The sequence below is a fragment of the Penaeus monodon genome, chromosome 9 (assembly GCF_015228065.2).
Source record: "Penaeus monodon isolate SGIC_2016 chromosome 9, NSTDA_Pmon_1, whole genome shotgun sequence".
NCBI classification, from domain to species: domain Eukaryota; kingdom Metazoa; phylum Arthropoda; class Malacostraca; order Decapoda; family Penaeidae; genus Penaeus; species Penaeus monodon.
Genome location: NC_051394.1, coordinates 21,195,710 through 21,214,552, shown reverse-complemented (window position 1 = coordinate 21,214,552; position 18,843 = coordinate 21,195,710). Strand labels below are relative to the sequence as shown.

Sequence of the window (18,843 nt, the reverse complement as noted above, 5' to 3'; positions counted from 1 at the left end):
CCTGGCTCTGCCAAGTAGACGGCTAACATCGGTCACTCTGCTCCCTGGAGGCTCTGGGTTGTGTGTACTTGAATTCAGAGCAGATGATGCTGTTCTTGTATCATCCTCTGAGTCACTACTAGTACTATCTTCACTGCTGATTACTACAGATCCTTCCTGTGTTAGAGTTTCTTCCCTTATTACATTTCCTGAAGCAGAAGGTCCTTGATTAGAGTCTCTGCTGGAGCTAGCATTAATTGGATTACCTGTTGGGTCCACTTCTACTACTGCATCGCTGTCATCTGAACTGATGTTGCTGCTACTGCTTTCATCATCATTGAACCCATAACGGGGTAAATAGTGTGATGCATTGTCATGGCCTACCATGTCATATGGTGAACGTGCAAAGTGGTAAAATTCATGGATAAAGTGATTTGTTCTTCTTCCTAAGTGGACCTGCAACGCTCTTTTAAATGCACGAGAATTGATGGGATGCCTTTCAATAAGCTCCATGACCTCTGCTAGGACAGCGCCTATTCTTGAGGAAGGCAGCAGAGCTGCCAGTTCCCTGTTGATCCATGGTACCAAACGGTGAGTCAGGGCTGGCTGCTCTCGGTAAAGCTCAGGAGAGGTCTGCCGATAGCGACCTGTTATGTCTGCAATTGGCTGAACCCAGACATTATTGAGGTAGACACTTAGGCGGAACATGGATGATCCTCTCAGATTGTACCTTGTAGGCCTGCGCTCACGAGGGCCAGAAGGGAGAGCATCTGGAATGACTATTCGCCCAGGATGAAAACGACGGATTGTAGCCGCTCCAGGAAAATTGGTTGTGCGGTAGCCAAAGAATCTTCGCCTTTCGGCATCCAGATATTCTTGGATATTTGGGATACCAGCACTCCTATCTGCAACAGGATCGGGCCGTGGGACCTTCCATTCCTTGTACTCTGTCTCTGATTTTATATCATGCATGATTTTAGTGAATGCCAGCTTGCACAGGGGACACACAGCCTTCTGCTTAGCCCACTCTTTGAGACACATCAGGCAGAAACTGTGGAGGCAGGAGTCGGCCACACACTTGTCTGTGATATGGCCCAGGCAGATGGGGCACGTGTCATCAGACACCGGGGAACCTGGTGACCCCACACTTGGAGGTCTCTCCGGGGTGGGGGTTCCTGGGAGAACATTCTTGGAAGTTAGTGTGGATGTTCCCGACTCCATTGCTAGTTGAGAGGGACTCTTCTCGTTGGGGGACGGCATCATGCACCAGCTGGAAAAAAGGAGGCAGGCTTAGTTTTCTTGTTTATATGAAATGTAAACATAGAGCAAACATGAAATATAAATAAAACTGAAAATCATTATAAAAACATCAACAATAAATCTAAATACAAGTTAGTTTTCTCAGAAAAGATGAATTTTGCTTTACATCAAAATAAAAAATCTGACATGAAAATATAGATATGTAAATACTATCTATAAAACTGGGAAGATTTCACACAACTATAAATATATCAACTTTTTTTAGAACTTGAAAATAAAAATTTATTGATTCATTTACTTCTTATATATCTTTGTTTTTTTATTAACATCATATGGACATGCCCATATTTAAACATAGGGTTATGTGCAAATATACTGTAAGATAAGTAAGTTAACAGACATTACTCATACATCAAAAAACAATGAAACACATGCACACAGAGTTCGACCTCAATTTTCATGTGGGTTGACTTTATAAACTCCTGCAAACTGAAGATTTGCAAATGTGTATTGCTGATACTGTTAAGCTAGTCTAAAGCTAGGCTATTGTAGTTGTGCCATTCCTACTTCAGATGATTAACCCATTGGCCACTAAGGAGAAAAATACATACCTTGTCTACTGTAATTGTAAATTTATTAATTATGTTTACACAGTCCTTAATCACCAATGAGTCAATTATTAGTCCTACCTATCTCTCCTGTTTACCCTTTTCCTTGATTTTTGGAAAGATTTTTTTACAATTTAGACTACCTATATCTATTGTTATTCGTATTTCAGTAACATTATAATAATCATATTGTCAATAATAATAACAACAGTAACAACATTAATAGTATTAGGGGAAATCAAGAAATGTAGGGTCTACTAATTGACCCCTTGATGGCTGCACACTTGTGGAGCCATCTGCATGAAACAAAATTCACAAGAAACTATAATGGACAGTATATAATCCAGCAGCCAATGGGTTAACTAATAAAAATAAGTTGTTGCTATTAACATATGCAAATAATTACATCATACCCATTTTAAAGGTAATGAAATTGAGTACATATTTAAAATGAGTAAATATTTAAAAAATATGGATGTAGTATATAAAAAAAAACTTATACAGTCTAGCTATATGATAATCATTGTGAGACAAACAATAAAACAGCAGTGTCTAATAAAAGTGATTTTAACACATCAGCCATCTATGTTAAATGCAATCTTTAAACTAAGTTACACAGGACATGGCATATATTATTGTCATACTGAGCCATTGTTTTAACAAAGACAATGCCACATAATGACTGTCACTGCAGATATGTAGAAATAGATAATTAATGATTCCTAGTCACACATGCACATAACAACACATGAACCCATCAGGTGGCATCCCTATTCTCCCACCAACAACTTGTGATGTTCCTCTTTGTATTTCCCCAAATAACTCATTGCAAATATATAAAACCCTAGCCAATCTATATCTAAACAAAATTACAAACTTACACCTACCCTATCAATCTATATCTAATCTAAATCCTGCTTGACCTAGCATAACACTACTCAGATACTTAGCCATTACACTCCTCAGAGTGGTCACTCAAATAAGCCTAATACCCGTATTTTGGGCCACGTGACAGTAGTGAAGCATCCAGATCCAATGGGTTAAGATAGTCCATAGTAAGTTGGCTGTGCAATTTTGGTTTTCTAAATTGTCTAAAATTGTAAAATGCCAGGAAATTTTGGTAGATGAATAAGAACATGATTTTCATACATATAAGTTAATAAACATTGCTTTTGATATCTTCATGTAAATTTTACATTTTTGATGGCAGCTATGATGAATGCTAGATTGCAAAACATGGTTATATCAGTTCTTGTCTATCATGTGAAGTGTATAAACCAATAATGAATAACATATCATATGATTGGTTTACAACTGATAACCTTCCAGTCATCACACTCCATCTCACAGTAAGGTAATTGAAAGACATAAATGTATATTGGATATATAATAGTTTCTCCTTTGGATCATATTATTTTATTCATAAATGTGGTCTCTTCATTGCAAGTTGGTAATTCATTATATTACAACTCCATATCACAAAATTCCTTAGTTAAGCTGCCATGACTGGGTATGTCCTTCAGGCACTGCCAAATGGGAGGGTTATTACAGGGCTCTGCTCCCCAATACCCCCTGGCACACATGATGTTCGCTACAGTGTGTACGGCAAGATTGAGCTGAAACTCGGGAGAATTAAGTGGATTTTGGCTGTGAGCAGTCTTTACTATTTTCAATTCACCCTAGCTTAGTACAGCCATACTGTAAAGATTAACCCACATGACATTACATTTCATAGATACCTGGTGTCTAAGCTCAAATTCAGTAACAATGTATTCCTATCGAAGTAAGTGGAATCAGTAAGTAAGAGTAAAGTTTACTTTTGTCGCGACTATGTCACGACGTCACTCATCAGGCCTGCCACTTGCACATGGATAAGGAAATATAAAATCACATCATCTTACTTCTGTCAACCAATCAAAACGACTAAAACAAATTTGGGTATCATTGGAAATGATGCCTATCTCAAAAATTTCAGGCACTCCATGATACATACTCTTCTTGCAGTGAGAAAAAATTATGCAAAAGTGAGGAAGCAATGAAACAATATGACAGAATTGTAGTGACTGACATATGCAAGGGAAATCAAATGAACCAATGGGAATTGCACTTGGCCATGATGTGACAACAGGCACTAGTAACCAGTCTATTAGAGCCAATAAGATTTGTCATAGATAATCACATGACAATAGAAACCGGACCCCAAGAGAAGTCAGTTGAAATTGACGTGTATAAGGTGCTGTTTTGCCTTTAATATGCAAAATATCATTGCAATAACAAAAAAGTGTGGTGGATAGTGGTGGCAATTCCCCGTAATAACAAAAAAGACCGGGGAATAGTGATTGCAATACCCTCCAACAGCAAACGACAATTTTGACAACTCACAGGCTGGCCACTGTGGATTTAATGGTCAAGGTAAAATATTATCGGTGCAAAATCTAGATATTTGCCTGGATTCTATCCTGCCAGAACATAAGGTAAAGATTTTGTAGATTAGGTGGGGGTAGGGTATTTACCCTCAATGTGTCACCAAAGCATATTTGATGGGCTCTATCCTGCAAGAACGTAAGAGGTGAAGATTTTGCAGACCAGGAAAGGGGTGGGTTGGGGGAGCCGTAGCCCTCCCTGAAAGGGGGTTTAGGGAGCAAAGCCCCCCTATTTACCATGAATATAACTCACATTAACTACAATATTATAAGTCATACTTTGATAGTTCACTTTTACCCCACAATTTCCCTAATACTTATCATGCCCTTCCCAGATATCTTGACCGATATCGTAGATTTGCTATGTTTGTAAACAATATGAGTGCTAGATTCATTCAAATTATGACAAGCTTTCAAAAAAAAAAGTTTTCACCCAGAAATCGGTGTTTTTTCTGGAATAGCATCACATAACCAATCACAACAATCTTAATATCATTGGATTCCCCTAACTCTCTCCTATCCAAAATTCATGGAACGCCTCCACATTCTTGGTCCTAATAGCAAAGGGAGGGTATGAAAGGTACTGGGGATATTGAAGGGTAAAATATGAATAATATACATAGAATCAGTCACTATATTGTCTAGTGCAGGGGGCTCAGCTCCATGCAACCCCAACCTGGGGGGCTGCTGCTCCCAACCCCCACCCAGGAAAACAAAGAATCCTCCATGTGTTCATGGCTGATAAAGCATCGAACAGACTCAGCATTAGGTGTTCCTGCATGTCGGTCGTGCGCTCTACCCTGCCATGTATATGTGGAGGATTCTTTGTTTTTTTGGGCAGGGGTTGGGTTGCAGTGTCCCCTTGTATAAGACAATATAATGACTGAATCTTGTGTATATTATTCACATTTACCCTACAATTGCTTCAGTGCCTTTCCTGCCCTCCCTTGCTACCGTGGCCCAAAATGTGGGGGTTTAATAATTCATAATTCCTACATAAATCTGTACTATAGGGTGAGAGGAATCCATTGATACCAAAATCATCGCAATCACATTTATGCATCACTATTCCTGGAAATGACACACTGGGGTGAAACATCAGACAACCTTCTAAATGAAAACTATATGACAGATTAGAGAAATCAAGCTATTGGTGACAATTTTATTTCTTGCTCTATAACCTACCAATAATAAGTTGAATTAGCTACTTGCTCTATGAGATCCTACTTACATCCATCGATGTAATTAACGGTTCACCAAAGCGTCAGCACACACAAAACCAATTTGTTCTTTCACCCGTTTCACGATTATCTCCTGTTACTTTTTACTATCTTAACTTCTCACTGTTCGCGATAACATTTCCAGAATACACTGCGGACGATCGTGAGTAAAAACAAACGCTACCACTTCCTATAAATATGAAAACACGTCTGTCAATCCTCCCACACATTAACTTTCAATGACTTTCAGCTAATTCTCGCTAAATCTCACTTTAAAGCGCTTCGCTTGCCTCTAATACAAGCAAAACTGGGTAGAAAAGTACTCACTTATCTCATAAAACGGCGTAAAATCCCCATGAATGAAGAAAATTGGAGGCCTCCTCTTTCTCTTTCTACTTTTGTTTACGAAAGAGGAGGACGGGTGTGCATCTTCTGCATTCCCGGGAGCGAGGGTTTATTTTAGACTTTACAAACCATTCTGAAATTTTGGGAAGTTGAATGATTTGGCATTCTGTCTATTCTTGTAATGTGGGTATATTAATTGCTTGTCTGACATTCTAAGTGAGAGAAAATCGATACTCGTGAATGCACAGTCATAAAACACTGTTATAGAATTTAACCTACTTTCTGTAATAAATAACTTAATATAAACAACTCTTAGATTTATCACCTGCAAAATAACGTCATGTAAATGCTAAAAACCTAAGACCTACCAATTGCAAGATGCAGCCCCGGCGGCCGCACACCCCAAACAAACCGACGCTTGAGCCGAGCCCAAGCCACCGCCAGGCGACCACAATTTCCCTTGTTTATCATGAGCGGCGGCGTCTACGGCGGAGGTGAGTTGGTTTCGTCGTTTTATAAAGTAGGGGAGATTATAGAAAAGGTTGATTAATTCGTGAAATTTATGTACTTTCGACATGAGCGGAGAAAATGTGTAAAGTTCCTGTCCCGGGTTTAAAACAATGGTTTGTCATTGGAATGGGAGAGGGAAACTTTAAATGCCCTATTTCATGTGTTTGGTGTGCTAGCAAAGGCACGAATGAACCTGTCTTCGTTTTCATTCACAAAAGTTCCGTGTCACCAATACTAAGAGTTTTGATAGGAATTGGTAAATTTCTTGTGGTTTTTAATGTGCATGTGTGGTAGTTTGTCTATGAAAAATGTCTAATTTTGTTATAGGCCTTTGTTAGCAAGGAAAACTTGAATGTTTGGCAGAATAGATTTGGTTATAAGGAATTTTTTTTCTTGATTAGACCCGTCATTTAAAGTCCATTGAATCAGTATCTAGTAACTAGAAAAGTAGGAAAACTTTCTGTTTATGTCAGCTTGGAGTACAGTAAAAAAAAAAATGTGGAGTGGTTACCTTGACAAAGACTAAGCCACTCTTTATCTATGGCAAAAGGTGCACAAATCGAAAATAACGGAGATACAGGACAGAGACCTTTCATTTTCTAAGTCCCCGTCCATGTTTACCTTGCAAGGACCAAAACAAATGTGACACATAACTCATTACTGCTATCTGTCAAGTAGTCCATGTATTGCTATGCTCATGTGAAAATGACTATTTTGTTATTATCAGCATCTATTTTCTAGAATTCATCTATGTAATGCGTTCTTTTAGTTTTATTATACTACTTTTACGTGTTTTGGTAATCATTATGCTATTCTGTGTAACCTTCCACACATGTTCGTTTTGCCACCAGGAGATTTGACAGGCCGTGTGATGCCATTCGTTGAGAAACGCCAGTGAGAAATGTTTCATTTTAAGTGTGTTGCATCGATTCTGGGTCATTTTTAAAGCCAAATGGTGGATATACAGAACAAATAGACATTATTATCTATCACAGCCTGATATTTGAACCCACTAAGTACCCCAAATGAATAAAAGTGATTAGAAACTAAATTGTGACCATAGACAGAAGCGAAGCATTCATTGTTTTGCTATATAAAGGTATTTGGTATTACCCTGGGGGTTAAGAAAACAAGCCCCCTGGCAAGGGAATATATAGATCATATTTTCTTAAAGCCATGGGGGCCCAGGGGGCATAGCCCCCTGACTAGACATATAAATTACTATGGGGGTCCAGGGTCATAACCCCCTGGCTAGGCATATATATTGGGCAAATCCCTCTGGCTAGGAGATATATAGATCATAGTGTATAAATCCCACAGGGTTAAAGTTAGGGTGATTTATTGGTTAGAACACAATGCGCAGTTATCACAAGGGATCTGGATTATATGAAATCCTGTAGACTTTTTTAACGAATGATTGGTTTGGTTCCTGTAGACTTTTTTTTAATTTGTTGCATCAGTCCATAGACTTTCAAAGATGGCGGGAACATCAGTGGAGTTTCATTTTCCAATTTTAAGAATTTTTTGTGCTTGTTTTACACAGTTCTATTCTCTTTTCTTCTGATTTCAGCCCATTTTACCCCATAATTTCACTGATCTACTTCATGCCCTCCCCTGCTATCAGGACTTATCAAATCACATGAAGATTGTCAGCTGGAGAATGCAATGGAAATGATCATCAGATTTGTTCTCATCACACAAGAACAAATCTGATAATATAATATTGTCAGGGAAGACCCAGTTGTCATAGTCAGAAAATTAGCCAGATTTTCAACCAGCCATCTTTAACCCATTGCCGACGAGTGGCATGTACGCACATGCCATGGCATGGCGGGACCATCTGCCGGGGGCACGTATGCACATGCCATGAGTTTTTTTTTTTTTACAATCACGGCAAGAGATTATTTTTTTACCAGTAAAAGTGTGATTAAGTCGGTTTTAACACTTTCTCATTTTTACCATGCAACAAACAAAAAAAATGCAACAAACCGACAATTTCAACTCCATGATGCCGCACACTGCTTATTTTATTAGGACTATAGACCGAATAATGATCAACTATGGAGTGTATATAACTACAAAAATACCCTTCAGTCTCGATTTATCAGGAAGTTTGGCAAGTAGAGACTGTAAAAAATAATGAAAATTGAAAATACAACATATCTTCGTAGTATTACGAAGAAACGGCATGGGATGCTGGTATTTGGCATGAGTGGTCGCGCATGCTAGGGCGACGATATAAGCCCCCGGCAGCAAGGCCCCGGCCTCTATGAATGCTACCCGTCAATTATGGGTTAAAACGGAAAAAAAATGTATGCATGTGAAAGAGCAATTAAATCTAAGAAACTTATCTTCTATGTCGCAACTAAATTACTCTTCAGCAGCAATGAGAGTAAACAATGTGGAATCAAGAAAATGCCAAATAATCAGACAGAATTTCAGAGTATGAAGTATGGGTAATTCTTTACAGTACAGACACACTCACTAGAGACAAAGTCCCAAATTCCACATCACAAAATTTATTCAACTGTCCAAGTTGCCATGACCTCAGTATGCAAGATAGAGCAGAAACTTAGGAGCACCAACTGTACTTGGGCTATTAGTGGCACTTTCCTTGATCTTTTTCCTTTATTTGTGGCATTACTATTCGTTTTTGCAGATTATTTCTTGTACTGACAACTGCACCTTTTAATCCCCTATGAGAAGATCATCTTCAGTTTGCCCTAGCTTAGTGCATCCATACCATAAACTGAAGTATGGAAATCAAATGAACTGACAGGAATTGTACTTGCTTGTAACATGCCAACAAACCAGTCTATTAGAGCCAAGAAAAACTATAATAGATTGTAATATGACAACTAAGATGTGACCTTTGAGCTACTGTCTCATCTTAGTCGTGATGTCACTCAAGCATGTTTGTCATTCATGCCTGCAGGGGTTCTGTCTGGCTGATAAGACCAAGATTTTGCACTGTATAGATACCAGATAATTTTACCTAGTTAATGGCAAAAGAATGCTTACTATAGCAGAATATTTCACACAAAAAAAAAATTAGTATAGTACTTTCAAGTGAAAGTTTCATTTAATTTGTATTTATCAACTGCTTGGATCAACAGCTAAATTTCATTAAAACCCATATCTACTATGGGTTTTAATGAAATTTAGCTGTTGATCCAAGCTGTTGATAAAGTTGAACTCAGCCTGATTTTGTGCAGACATCAATGGAAGAATGTTTCTTACTGATGGGGACCTAGTATGCACAAAAATTAGAGATTAGAGGGTTAAGGGGACCATCCCAAATGAAGGATCTAATTGAGTTAGCTAGCCTATGTTATATGTACAAGAATGAGAAACTACCAAAGGACTGTTTGAGCCAGAACTGGTTTATTTCCAGGGAGGTGCAACAGGTAACTTTGGACACAGGTAATGAGAGCCAGGTACACTTGTATAGACTTTTGTTTGTTGCAATCTTCCCTATGGCATTTGATAATGATATTGAGCATAGATATATATCCAAAGATCACTTTGATACCAAAATCAGAAAAAAAATGAAAATCACAATGATTTATGAAGACATATTTTGTGATTTTTTTCTTCAAAAAATATGAGTTTTGTGTACATTTATACATGAAATATGCTTTCCATCAAGAGTCCCTGTAAATATGCTGTAGTTATGTAGGGGTCTATATGTGTACCGAGTACAAACCACTAATGTTAAAAAAATAAAAGTATAACTAATGATAATAGCAGTCAGAACCGTCCATTGTCAGCAAATTTGTTTTGATTTGAAATTTGTCGTTTCCATTGTAACAAACACTTCAGTTGGAAATTCAAACTTCGGAATGATATATGAAATATTGATTATTTTATGTTGAAGATGATATTAATGATACCTGCTCTAAAATAAAACTATGGAATTTTTTAATTGATCTTATCCATTCACTTCATAAGGAATTCATATAGCTAATGCACACTTTTTATGAGTTTTCAGTTAAAAATTCAACCAGAGGACACTACTGTTGGTCATAGGTACCATAAAAATGGAAAATACCAACCCCACCCAGGCATCTGATCATTTTGTTCACATATTTGCAAAGATAATGTGCTCAAATGACTGAACGCCAACATTGTACTTGCCCAGTGGTCATTTTTTTCTTTGTGTAAAAAATTGGTTTACTCCCATTAAATGAGGATGATTAAAGCAGTTGATCTTATGTGCTTATGTTTACATACATATCAACCTTCTCAAAAATTAAAACCATCCAGCTCCCCCCTCCCCACCCCTTTTGGGGCATCGGGAAAATTCATTTACATGTGCTTCCATAATTCTCAAACTTGAACCGATATGTTGTATTCAAGCTAGAATCATAATCATAAAAAAATTTTGTACTGATATTGCCATCCACATTCTCCATTTCTTCACAGTTGGATTTTCCAAAAAGAATGATGATAATAAATAAAAAAATATATGAGAACCAAGTAGAATAGCTGAATATTTTTCTGCAGATTCACATTCACTCTTCTTCTGTAGTTTGCTGTAGTTTGGGCAAGGTGCAGAGGCAACTGCAATTCATGTTTCCTGTCTCTGCATATTTGTCTTGGTTTATTTTTGCTGTTTTAATTTTCTTTCTTTCTTTCTTTTGCTTATGGATTCCTTTAAAGAATCCTCTTTTGTCCATGGGTAGGCCAAAAATAGGTGGCTAGTTGATATTAAGTTGCCTATTTAATTAGCTGAATTATAGATCAAATGATCTATAATGCACTTTACTGGAAATGTTATATTTTGATATAGGCTAGTAATTGGTAAGTGAGAGAAACTCTGGTTAATGTTTTATGATTAGATCCATTCAGTCAGGAAGGATTCTGATATTAGATAAAAAGCTAAAGATTGGTTATTTTGTCTACAGTAATTCATATGCCATAGTCTATATATGTAATAAAAAAATACCCAACATCATTGTTTTTAGAAAATGAATGGAAGTGCTCTTTCGGTTTCTCTTGCCCTTCCCTTACAACCTCTTTCCATAGAAAATCATATGGACATTCTTTTATTTTTAACAGATTTAAGGTTTAATATTTTTGGTGTATATGAGGGTTCATATTATACCAGATTTACATGGGGACAGTTATTAGGCATATATTTCTTTATTCAATATGCAGTAAAATTGCATACTTTTTATGGTGTGCATTTTCACAATAGCTGCTGTTTTCTCATCGGCTTATTTCTTACAGATGAGGTAGGGGCCTTGGTGTTCGACCCAGGCTTTTCCTCCCTGCGCGTTGGCTATGCTGGCGAGGATTCGCCAAAATTTGACATTCCATCCTGTGTAGGGGTGACAGAAAACCAAGAGACCAATGAGAAGAAATATTTTATTGATACAGTTGCTCTCCATGTGCCCAGAAAAGGTAAAGTTGGGTGTATGGTAAATAGTGATTAATTTACAGATAGTTATTGTCCTTATATTTCTTTGTCATCTTCTTCTTCTTTGGTTTTCTTTCTTATTATGCCTGTTAGCTTCATTGATAAATACTCCTTTTAATGTGTGGATGTGTAACTGTATCCAGATATAGTTCCAGATTTCTTTTTGCAGATGTGTAAGCATGCATACACTGACTCAGATATCTCTTATTTTTGTTTTCTTTGACATGGTCATTTGATGCCATGAGAAAAGAAGAAAAATAAAAATAAAGTATATATCTTCCAATAATAAGCATAACTTATTTTAGACTTTCTGCCTTCTTCCAAAATCCAGGATGTGAAGTGAGTAATTTCATGAAGGATGGAATGATCGAAGACTGGGACACATTTGAGAAGGTCCTTGACTACTCGTATGAAAAGTGCATCAAGAGTGAGCCTCAGTACCATCCCATCCTCTTCTCTGAGGCCCCGGTAAGACTACCTGTTTCGACCTTTATGTTAGTGTTGTTGTGTGTTCATGTTTGTTAGCTTGTGTTACCAAGGAGAAAGAATTGCCATAAACATTGTAGATATTATTGCACACATGAGACAAGCTTGTTTAAAAAAGTTATTAAGAGTTTTCTATTATTATTTTGCTGGGAACACTTCTATGTCATATAAAGAGAACTAGTCTCAGAATTATGACATGTAACAGAAAGGGGGTGGGGGTCAGTTAAGAATTAAAAAAGAAAAATGTGGGGGGGGGAACACTTTGGATTTAAAGGCCTACAAAGTTTTAAAATTATTTTACATTAATTTTCCCATACTTTTCACTCACTAATTAGCTACTCTTTTGTATTGAAACAAAAACCCAGACAAAGCCCTTTCTGTTCATATTGTATCATTCAGATTAATTTCAGCATTAGTGTATAGTATTGCCAAACAATAACCATGGTACAAATAGGTTTTTCAGTTCCATACAATCATCCCTGCAGGAGCCTCAGCTCACTTGACTGGGGAAGATTTAGCTTTTTTATTTTATATATTTTTGTTAATTATTTATTCCATTTCACTTTATGTAACATAAACCATTCCTTGAACATCAGTAAACCGTTATCTATAAATGAAGGTACGCATGTCCAAAGGAGGTCGCTGACAAATTTTCTATAATATATTTATTAACCCTTTGCCGACGGGTGGCATGTATGCACAGGCCATGGCATGGCAGGACTATCTGCCGGGGGCAGGTATGTACATGCCATGGTGTATGTATGGACATGCCATGAGTTTTTTTTTTTTTTACAATCATGGCAAATATTTTTTTTTTGCCGCTGAAAGTGTGATTAAGTCGTTTTTAACACTTTCTCATTTTTACTATGCAAAAAAAAAAATGCAACAAACCGACGATTTCAACTCAATGATGCCACACACTGCTTATTTTATTCAGACTATAGATTGAATAATGATCAACTATGGAGTCTATATAACAAAAATACCCTTCAGTCTCAATTTATCAGGAAGTATAGCAAGTAGAGACTTTAGAAAATAATGAAAACTGAAAATACAACATATGCTCATAGTATTATGAAGAAACAGCATGGGATGCTGGTATTTGGCATGATTGGTCGCGCATGCTAGGGCAACGATATAAGCCCCCGGCAGCGAGGCCCGGGCCACTATGAATACTACAATACTATAATGTAATCATTAATATATTCATGTTAATGCACTCTGTCTCATGATTTTAGTGCTATTAAGTGAAGCTATTGATGAAAAATCACCAAAATGTTTAAAAATGCAAATAATGGCATTGTATATAGCTGCAGCAATGGGACTTGTTAGAAGAGCCATTCCTGCACTCCAGTTCAGGGGAGATGGATGGTAATCTTTTATTTTTTGATGTACAGACTTGATGTGTGGTACATAATTCTAATTGATGTCTATCACATATAGATCTCAATCTAAATTTTATTTTGTGTGCACCATATGCTCAGACAGGCATACATACATACATACACAAAAATGGTCCATATTTTTCTTTTTAAATATCCATGTATCGTACAGATGCATTGATAAAAACATTCTTTGGGAATTTATGGTTTTATATCTATAGGTAATGTCATTATTTTATGCATATGGAACAAGCATAACTACACAAAGAGCTATTTAAGACTGAAAATTCCAAGTCACCTGATGTTCCTTATGCCCCTGCTATACCTTTGATGACTCCTGGTCGATGACTAGATTTGTGTTAGTGAAACAAGATTGCTAAAAGCTCTAGATAGCTGTAGAATTGGTAAATGGTTTATTTCAATGGCTTGCTCTATGACAACCTTAATGTTTTGTGGAAGAAATAAGTCAGCCAGGTTACATCCTGAGTTGTACTTTCTTCTGTTTGTCCGAGGAATGTAAGAAATTAGTTTGTTTTCTGAAATGGATATTGTGTCTGATACAGCTATGTTCTAAGACAAATAAATACATGTGTGGAGGAGGGGTGTTCAAATGTTCTTTACAATTTATTATTTGTTTTTGTATGGTTAGCATTCTGTGATTTATGGATGAAATCTACAGCAGTAGATTTAATAATTTTTTTTGTATTTTAAGCCAAGTAGGTTAGTGGACATTTGTTTGGACAGGTACATTAATAGAAAGCATTTTCTAAGGCTCTGTTTCTTATTTTCAGTGGAATGCTCGTGGCAAGAGAGAACGTCTTTGCGAATTGCTCTTTGAGAAATATCAGGTGAGGGGTTACTGTACTTTTGAATGATACTTTTGATGATATCCCAGTTGAACCTATCAGTGACATGATAGAACATCATAAGAAGTATACAAACAGTAATGAAAGAAAAAAAATCTTGCCTCATTTCTTATTCATAGATTACTCATTTTAAAAATCCTCCTGGATTTTATCTTTGGGTCAAAAGTCACCGGGATCCTTTGTGTTAAAAAATGTAAATTCATGTTGTCAAGAATTAATTGTGTTTGTATATCAGATGACTGTAACTGTATAACGGTGATATATAATGCTTTCATTAATTTATAATTAGTACTATTGTCATTACTATTTTTACCATCGTTTATGAAATTGTTGTTACTCTTTATTCAATTATAGGGATTCTACTACAAATGCTACTGTTAGTGTAATTGTAATTGGTATTGCTATTATTATGGTCCCTCATTCCTTATTTGTATCATCTCTCTGTTCATTAATTTTGAGAGCACCCCATAGAATGCCTCATGATAATATAATTCCATAGTTTATAAATTCTCTTTTATTAACCAGGTACCAGCTTTCTTCCTGGTTAAATCTGCAGTGTTGGCAGCATTTGCCAATGGAAGGTCTACTGGGCTTGTGCTTGACTCTGGGGCCACACACACATCTGCAGTGCCAGTTCATGATGGATATGTTCTGCAGCATGCCATTGTGAAGTCACCTCTAGGGGGAGATTTTCTCCTCAATCAGGTATATACTTTTTAACTGCTGATGCTCTGTCTGTGGTCTTCTAATACTCTATACTTCCCTTGGTCTATCTACTTTATACTTTCCCTTAGTCTGTCTCTTATTGTTGCTACTTCTCTTATTCCATTTGCTGATATGTCATCTTTGCAGTGTGTTCTTTTGCCTTCTCAAAGCTGCAACACTTCTGTGACTCGTTAGTGCCAGTCATTTCATTAAAAATATTTTCTAACTACATAGTTTGCTTTAGGCAGGTAAAAAACAACAACATACTAACCAATATGTACAGTTCTATTTATCCAATTATACTATATTCCTTGAAGACACTTCATAATATATTCTTAACTTAACCATGACAAATGTGCCTAGGAAATTGACCTACAATATTTTCCTTTAAGGCTTTGCAACCTCCTAGGGAACCACTGTTCTAGGAGAAGCAGGAGTGGGATTCACAAAAGACCATAGGTCATTGACAGTCAAATTTTGATGGTGACTTACCTGAGGTTTAAGGCAGGTTTGGAGGTTAGGGGTAAAAGTTAAAGAAGATTGTGTAATTGTAACTATTTCTGTAACCACATTTCTTCCTCTGCTCCATCAGAAATAATGATCAGATATTAGGTCAGTATTTTTGAAGTAGATAATATTTTCAGTATTCTCTCTCATTTCTCAATCTACCCCAACACAGGCAAACAGTTACCTGGTGGAGTCTGGGGTGGACCTCATCCCACCATACATGATTACAGACAAGCAGGTGGTAAAGGAAGGTGACCGACCCAAGTGGACAAAGAAAAACAACTTGAGTGAGGTTACCACATCCTGGCACAACTACATGAAGCGAGAGGTGGTCAGAGATTTTCAGCAGACAATGCTCCACTGCTCAGAGTCACCCTATGAGGAAGATGCCATCAACAGCATCCCCACAGAGCCCTATGAATTTCCTACTGGTTATAATATGGTTAGCAGTTTGTTCTCTCTTTTTTTTTCCTTTTCTTTTTCTTTCTTGTCTTTTCTTTTTATGCTGTTTTTTAAGATTTTACAGGAAATGGCTATATACGCATTGTTTTTTACAAGTCGGAAAATTGCTAATTAGCTTTTTAAGTATAAGATCTGTGAATTTAGATATCAAGTCTCACATAATCTCTTGTATCTTTGTATCAAGATGTACTTGATGGCAAAGATTTTAGCCTGCATGCAGAGAAATACAGCCTGCAAAAGATGGCTGAATACTCTTTTATTTTTTCATACATTTGTAAATGAGCCAGCAGGCTTGGGGCTGCATGGTAACTGGTGACTCAAATTAGTTGGCTAGCACTGTGAGATATCACATACAGCTGTTCCAGTGTAGCAGCATATTTTGGCCGGATCAGTGGTTTAGGCACTGCATAATAGGTTTAGATTGTTATATCCAAATGAGCTTTTCAGATAACTTCCTGGGTAGATGCAGCTAGAATGGGACCAGTTTTGGTGTGTGAAGCATATGATAGAATGAGACACTGTCAACATTGAGATTTGAGATTGGATTATTAGTGTAAATGCAAGCCTCGTCTTTCAGTTTTTAAGATTGTATCTTAGTGTTATCAGTACCATTTAGTGATAATATATATTCAGCCTTATCTAACTACCTTTTTCATGCATAGATCCAGAAAAGCTATATATACTTTTTTTTTTAAGGTTTGTCAAAATGACCTATTTCAAGTCTTACCATAGGATATGTCTTTCGTAGTTGCAACAGCACTTCTCTTTTCATGTTTATTCCCACTAAAGCATGATGTTAGGTAGCTTGCATGTATTACTGTTTTTAAGATATAGTCATAATACCAATCATAAATGTACTGTACTGCACTGTAATAACTATAATTCAAGCTGAATTATTGTTATTGTAAGAAAAGTGTACTTTTCATAAAACTTGCGATTTTCAAAAAAGTTTCAAAAAGATTTGTAACTGCTTTAATTAAGCAGTGATTTTATTTAGATCTATATTTAGGGGTATTTTAAGATATGAACCTGACAAATATGTACCTTTCAGATATGTATATTCATTTAGACTGACAGTATGCCATTTTGATTACTATCTCAACCTCTAAGAGCTGCAAATGCTCCAGGTTGTTTGTCCCCCCAAATAGAAGAGGGCATGATCTTTCAGGGTTCAGTGAGGCAAGCTTTAGGATAGAGGGGAATTGGCTGGATAAAATGCTGAACAGTATGAGAATTACTACTTTATTCTCACTATATTTTGTTCATTTGAAGAAAGATACAGGGATCATGAATATGTGATTGGCTCAGGGAGAAGAGAACCTGCAAGGTAAATGGGAGCATAGGGATGATAAGGCTGGAGGAAACTTGGCAGATTATCAGTTATGTTAGTGGACTCCACATACACAGTGTCAGCAGGCCACAATCTTTACGGCTTCAGAGGATAAAGAGTATATTGTTACAATAATAGGTACTAAAGTATGTGGTATTTGATAGACTATAATCAGTTCCAATGTACCCTGTCAATCCCTTGCACTTACACTCTCCCTCTCTTCCAGGAGTATGGCACAGAGCGCTACCGGATCACAGAAAGCCTGTTTGACCCCAGTTACATCAAGGGTGTGGGCTCAACTATGCTGGGGATGTCACATGTTGTGTCCACCAGCATAGGCCTGTGTGATATAGACCTCCGTCCCAGTCTTTACTCTGGGGTCATAGTAACAGGCGGGAACTCTCTTCTCAATGGCTTTGTGGAGCGCCTTAATCGTGACCTGTCCAGTCGGACACCACCAAACATGAGGTTTAAGCTGATCTCAGCAACAGGCTCAACAGAAAGGAGGTTTGGTTCATGGATTGGAGGTTCCATCCTGGCCTCCCTAGGCTCCTTCCAGCAGATGTGGGTGAGCAAGCAGGAGTATGAGGAGTCGGGCAAGTCACAGGTGGACAGAAAATGTCCGTAAAAAAGTGATGCGAAAACAAAGACAACTACTTTTTTTTTAGACTGACTCTTGCTAGAAAGTGGAAGTGAATGAATGTGTATGTGACAATTCCAAAAACTACATTAAATCTTGTCTGATTTTTTTTTTTTATTCATATGTTAATGTGGCTGAAATACAAAGTACAACAAAAATTATATTACAATTATTAGTGCTAGTATAAAAGTGTTTTTGATTGTGAAAAGCCTTAAATTAATTGTTTATAAATTAATATTTTGGTTCTCCTATTTTTCATTTTTTTATTACATCACTGAGTCAAATCTTTGTATTTAGGCGTGGTAAATATAAGTAAATTAATGATAAAGTTTGTGTTTCAATAACCTCTATTCTAAATATATCCAAATATTTACTGCTCTTAGAATATCTTGTTTATACCTAATTGTAAAGAAAAGTCTTCTACAACTGGTGTTTTGTAATGTGTTTGTGTATTTTCTGAAGATGACTGTCTCGTCTGCTTTTTTATGATTCTTCTTTATATAAATTAGATTACATAATGTATTTGTTCTTTGTGAGTGTTGCGAGGGAATTCCAGAAATCATTTATATTTTGATATATAATTTGGATTTCAAGTAAAAGTAGGCTGCTAATTCTTTGAGGATATAGTCTACTTATTCAGGAACACATACTCACCATTACATGCTTAGCTATAATAGAGGCAAAGCATATTATTTTAT

At 36.7% G+C, this 18,843-nt stretch overlaps 2 protein-coding genes across 2 annotated transcripts in view; one reads left to right on the top strand and one right to left on the bottom strand.

The window, feature by feature from the left end:
* The window catches only part of LOC119577037 (E3 ubiquitin-protein ligase Topors-like), a 7,755-nt gene extending 1,801 nt beyond the window's left edge, over positions 1 to 5,954 (bottom strand). The window contains 2 exon segments of the mRNA XM_037924709.1: positions 1 to 1,249; positions 5,818 to 5,954. The exon segment at positions 1 to 1,249 is cut by the window's left edge and continues 805 nt beyond it. Of these exon segments, the coding sequence (XP_037780637.1) occupies positions 1 to 1,242 (1,242 nt within the window). The 5' untranslated portion in view covers positions 1,243 to 1,249; positions 5,818 to 5,954.
* A 247-nt stretch (positions 5,955 to 6,201) lies between these two features.
* LOC119577036 (actin-like protein 6B) lies at positions 6,202 to 18,473 on the top strand. The gene is made up of 7 exons (XM_037924708.1): positions 6,202 to 6,329; positions 11,578 to 11,751; positions 12,099 to 12,235; positions 14,427 to 14,483; positions 15,027 to 15,206; positions 15,886 to 16,155; positions 17,732 to 18,473. The coding sequence occupies exons 1-7, from the start codon at positions 6,305 to 6,307 to the stop codon at positions 18,131 to 18,133; spliced, it is 1,245 nt and encodes a 414-aa protein (XP_037780636.1). The 5' UTR covers positions 6,202 to 6,304; the 3' UTR covers positions 18,134 to 18,473.
* The last annotated feature ends 370 nt before the right edge of the window (positions 18,474 to 18,843 follow it).

What these genes read in the sequence shown, in the direction of transcription:
- LOC119577036 (XM_037924708.1), top strand. Translation starts at nt 6,305, where the DNA reads ATGAGCGGCGGCGTCTACGGCGGAG. An exon ending in TCCTCTTCTCTGAGGCCCCG is followed by an intron (nt 12,236 to 14,426) that starts GTAAGACTACCT and finishes TCTTATTTTCAG; the next exon opens with TGGAATGCTCGTGGCAAGAG. An exon ending in TTCCTACTGGTTATAATATG is followed by an intron (nt 16,156 to 17,731) that starts GTTAGCAGTTTG and finishes CCTCTCTTCCAG; the next exon opens with GAGTATGGCACAGAGCGCTA.